General features: G+C 41.8%; 1 protein-coding gene across 1 annotated transcript in view; it reads left to right on the forward strand.

Moving 5' to 3' along the window:
- NASP (nuclear autoantigenic sperm protein) overlaps positions 1 to 5,209 on the forward strand; it is a 43,791-nt gene that overhangs the window by 36,772 nt on the left and 1,810 nt on the right. The window contains 7 exon segments of the mRNA XM_012812489.2: positions 871 to 950; positions 1,468 to 1,553; positions 2,323 to 2,396; positions 2,984 to 3,172; positions 3,291 to 3,454; positions 4,603 to 4,656; positions 4,751 to 4,828. Coding sequence (XP_012667943.1) covers positions 871 to 950; positions 1,468 to 1,553; positions 2,323 to 2,396; positions 2,984 to 3,172; positions 3,291 to 3,454; positions 4,603 to 4,656; positions 4,751 to 4,828 — 725 coding nt within the window.

The following is a 5,209-nucleotide window of genomic DNA, read 5'->3' on the forward strand; positions in this document are numbered from 1 at the left end:
ATTCTCTTGCCCCAGCCTCCCCAGTAGCTGGGACTACAGGCGCCTGCCACAACGCCCAGCTATGTTTTGGTTGTAGTTGTCATTGTTTGGCAGTCCCAGACCAGGTTTGACCCCACCAGCCTTGGTGTATGTGGCGGGTGCCCTACTCACTGAGGTACAGGTGCCACCTTTGAGCCATTTATTAGGAGCCAAACCTTTAGTCATTTGACTTGTGAGTATATGTCAGTATGGCATCAGGTTTAAAAGGAATTGTTAATAAAGTACAGGAGTAAATAAGTTGTGGTACTGCTCACTCAAATTCTGTATGTGCTAGAGCTGGCTGGAGTCTGCGGCATGCTCATTGGTAAGAGTTAGCAAGGACTAAAAAAGTTAGTTTTTTCTCCATAGCTCTCTAATGGGAAAGCTAGTCTCTTGAGCATTCTTGTTGTGAATGGACTGGAATATTTTAAATTTTGGTACTTTGTCAGGCTATTAATATTATGTAATGAGTGGCTTAAAAGATACCAGAAACAGTGGGCAAGGTCTCTACCTTCTGGTTGAATGGATGGGAGCTTCTAGCCAACAAGTACAAAGCAGTAGCTAATTTGTCTCATTCTCAATGATCCAGGTTGACTTTCATAAGGGAAACAATCAGCCTTTTAATTGCTGAAGGTCTAACTCACAGAATATAAGGTTATACATTAAAAAAAGCTAGGTTAGACTTGAAGTAGACTGTAACCACTGATTTACATTCAAGTCCGATGCTAACTGATTTATTAGCACCTGGCTTGTCATGTTTTGCAATATAGATTGACATGTTTATTGGAATCTCTGACTAGTGAGAAGATATCTTTAGTTTTATTCTCAATACCAAGGAATTTTTGCTTGTAGAAACTGAAGGCTCAGAAGAAGAAGATAAAGAAAATGACAAGGCTGAAGAAACACCAAACGATTTAGTTATTGAAAACAAGGTAAGTTGTTTTTGTTCAGTACAATTGTCTGCTTTCTTATTGTAGGACTGTAGCTTGCTAGTATAGGCATGATAACTATAGATACATCTCTTGATTAGAGATTAGGGACCCTTTTATTCATGTGTGGGATGGACAGATATATTTGATCCCAGGGAGTCCTGTCTGTTATTATATGACCCCAAATTTCACAGTGAACTACCACTGACATACGGTGATAATAGGATGGGGACACGTTCTCTAGGTTCTAGGGGAGAGTGTCTTAAAGTTCTGAATTGCATATCAGGTTTTTTGTGTGTATGTGTGTTTGGTTTTTTTTTTTTTTTGCAGTTTTTGGCTAGAGCTGGGTTTGAACCCACCACCTCTGGCATATGGGGCCGGCGCCCTACTGCTTTGAGCCACGGCACCGCTCCTGTTTGGGTTTTTCTAAGCCATACTAAATTATACATTTAGATTTGCAATCTAGAAAGATGTCTTTCTTGTCTTTGTGCCTAATTTCAATGATTTGGATATACGTTAGTCTCTTCAAGAAAATGAAGAGGAGGAGATTGGAAACCTAGAGCTTGCCTGGGATATGCTGGATTTAGCAAAGATCATTTTCAAAAGGTAAAACACTTGGTGCTTCTGTGCTCAGTTTGGGGCCTTGGTGGTTGAAAATAGAAAGTAGCACTTAGGAAGCTGACTGAGGTCATGGGTTAGAAACCAGCCTGAGCCAGAGTGAGAAATAGCCAGGCGTTGTGACGGGTGCCTATAGTCTCAGCTACTTGGGAGATTGAGGCAAGAGAATCACTGGAGAGTTTGCCTGTAATCCTAGCACTCTGGGAGGCCAAGGCTTGGTAGATTATTTGAGCTCAGGAGTTTTGAGACCTCAGGTGTTGTGGCAAATGCCTAGAATCCCGGCTACTTGGGAGGCTGAGGCAAGAGAATCACTTGAGCCAAAGAATTTGAGGTTGCTGTGATCTAAGGTGCAACGGCACTCTACCAAGGGTGACAAAGTAAGAGTTTGTCACAGAGGAAAAAAAAAGGCTTGGCTCCTGTAGCTCAAGCAGCTAGAGTGCCAGCCACATGCACCAGAGCTGGCGGGTTGGAATCCAGCCCAGGTGCACCAAAACAACAACGATGACAACTATAACCGAAAAACAAATTGCTAGACTTTGTGGAGGGTGCCTGTAGTCCCAGCTACTTGGGAGGCTGAGGCAAGAGGATCGTTTGAGCCCAAGAGTTTCAGGTTGCTGTGAGTTGTGACACCACAGCACTCTAGCCGGGGTGACAGCTTGAGACTGTGGCAAAAAAAAAAAAAAAAGAAGGAAGGAAAGAAAACAGATAGGACTAGACAAGTACCATTTAGGTTTCTGATCTATTTTTCTTCTTTTAGACAAGAAACAAAAGAAGCCCAGCTTTATGCTGCACAGGCACATCTTAAACTCGGAGAAGTTAGTGTTGAATCTGGTAATTCATATTCCATTTTACATTCTCTTCTCATCACCCCACCCCCACTCCCGTACTCTTCTATTTGTTCTCTAATAAATTCCTTGGAATCTAGCTTGATTGATTATAAGTAAGTTGACTGGATTTAAAAAGTAAGTTTTAGGGGCTCAGCTCAGTGCCTGTGGCTTAAGCGGCTAAGGCACCAGCTACATAACACCTGAGCTGGCAGGAAACTAATATGATGGCTGCAGCCAAAAAATAAGCTGGGCGTTGTGGCAGGCACCTGTAGTCCCAGCTACTTGGGAGGCAGAGGCAGGAGAATCCATTGACCACAGGAGTTGGAGGTTGCTGTGAGCTGTGATGCCATGGCACTCTTCCCAGGGGGACAGTTAGAGGCTCTGTCTCATTTTTTAAAAACAAAAAAAAGTAAGTTTAGGTTTTCTATAATCCCTGGAACAATGAATATGCTCTTAAGTGGTGCTGTATTTGGAAGTATTTCAATTAGAAGTCATTTTGACATTCTTCATAGTAGGGTGAGTCTGAAATTCTGGGAGTTCTTTATAATAAATTCTGTCTATTTACTTGGCTGTTCTTTTTCTCTTCATTAGAGAATTATATCCAAGCTGTGGAGGAGTTTCAGGCTTGCCTAACCTTGCAGGAGCAGTATTTGGAAGCCCACAACCGGCTCCTTGCAGAAACCCACTACCAGCTGGGCTTGGCCTATGGGTACAACTCTCAGTATGATGAGGCTGTGGCACAGTTCAGCAAGTCTATTGAAGTCATTGAGAAGAGAATGGGTGAGTGAACACCAGCCTCTGTTGGTGGACTCAGCATCTGACAGGTAAAAATAATGGTTCTTTCTTACAGAAACATACTAATCACATTAGCCTGTTTTTTTTTTTTTTTTTTTTGCAGGAGTACTAAAGGAGCAGATGGAGGCTGAAGGATCACCTACTGAATATAAGAAAGAAATTGAGGAACTGAAGGAACTGCTACCTGAAATTAGAGAGAAGATAGAAGATGCAAAGGAGTCCCAGCGTAGTGGGAATGTAGCTGAATTGGCTCTGAAAGCTACTCTGGTTAGTGTGGTGTCCTTTTAAAGTTTTTACAATAGCATGTTTGATACCATTAATGTTAAGTTCCATTTACTAGGAAGTTTTCATTATGACTTGGTTTCCAGGGAATTGATGAAGCTCATCTAATTTTTCTTGTCAAAGAATACATTGGTTAAAAGAATACGCTGTGAAGTGTAGGCTGTCCGAGTTTAAATTTCGTGTGTTACTATGTGTGACCTTGGGTGTTTCTCTGTGTCTTATTTGACCCATCTATAAAGTGAAGATAATACATGTACAGGTTGAATTTCCTCATCCAAAGTGGTTGGAACCAGAGGTGTTTTGGATTGTGAAATTAGCATTATACCTAACATCACTAATCCAAAGTTGAGCATCCCCAATCTGAAATCAGAAATGCACCAATGAATATTTCCTTCAAGTGTTGTGTCAGTGCTTAAAAAAGTTTTGGATATTCTGATTAGGAGTGGGATGTTCAACCTATAGTGTATATGTATAAAATATTTCTGACAGTACTGGACAGATAGAAATTTCCTAACGAATATAAGCTATTTCCATTTCTGAGAATTCTGTATGGGTTAATGAGCGCTGAGGAATTTTCACCCCAAATTACTTGCTTTTCCTTCTTGAGACAGTCTCAGTCTGTTGCTTTAGGCTAGAGTACAGTGGTATCATCTTAGCTGAATTCAACCTCAAACTCATAGGCTTAAGTGATCCTCATGCCTCAGCCAGCCTCCCAAGTAGCTGGGTCTATAGGCACCCGCCACAATGCCCAGCTAGTTTTGTTGTTTTGACTAGAGACAGGGTCTCTTAGGCTGATCTCAAACTCCTGAGCTTAAGCAATCCACTGCCTCAGCCTCCCAGAGTGCTGGATTATAGGTGTGAGCCACTGTGTGCCTTTCATTTGCTTTTGGCTGCTGGGATATTAGGGACCTTCCTACCCTGCAAGTTTGGGGGTTAGTTTAATATCTACAATCTTCCTATGCCCTGGGTGGTGGGTATACAAGTACAGATGAAGCTAGGATCTTGATACTGACCAGAAGCTACTGGCATTTCAGGTCTTAATCAGTTGCTTGGATCATGGTAGGTACCTGTTATAAGACTCGGTGGCCTGGGGTTCTATCTTGAAACCAACTTAGGTTTGTTATCTCACACAGGTGGAGAGTTCTACTTCAGGTTTCACTCCTAGTGGAGGCTCTTCCGTCTCCATGGTGGGTATTCAGGTGTTACTTGGTCATTTGCTATTAAGGCTCAGTGTTGGTCCCGTAGCCCGTACAGTGCTAAGAAGGCTTCTTTTTTTGCCAGATTGCCAGTAGAAAGCCAGCAGACGGTGCTTCTTCATCAAATTGTGTGACCGATATTTCTCACCTTGTCAGGAAGAAGGTAAATGTGTTTGTTTCGTTTCCATCTTTTTCCTACACTTTTTTTTTCTATCTCCAAATAATGTATGGGGATTACCTTTTCTTTAAACCTATCTACTAGCTAGGGTGCAACGACACTTATTTTGCAAAGGCGATGAGGTTTTTGTAAGTGAAGACAGTTTTCACTTTAATGCCTCTTCTAGCAGACTCTCCTGGCCCATTTCAGCCTGACAAACTGCTGAGATCTATTTTAGGAAGCTAGCAGTTTTCTTTGACAGCAGTCATTCAGCAGGTCTGTTAGCACAGACTCCTGTGTTTCCCTCTGCTTACAGTGCAAGTAGATCTTTTCAAATGCAGGAAGTTAAACTTATATCTTTTATTTCCTTGTCTTCCTTTTTTTTTT

Source organism: Otolemur garnettii, unplaced genomic scaffold (assembly GCF_000181295.1).
Source record: "Otolemur garnettii isolate 467f Iridium unplaced genomic scaffold, OtoGar3 scaffold00210, whole genome shotgun sequence".
NCBI classification, from domain to species: Eukaryota; Metazoa; Chordata; class Mammalia; order Primates; family Galagidae; genus Otolemur; species Otolemur garnettii.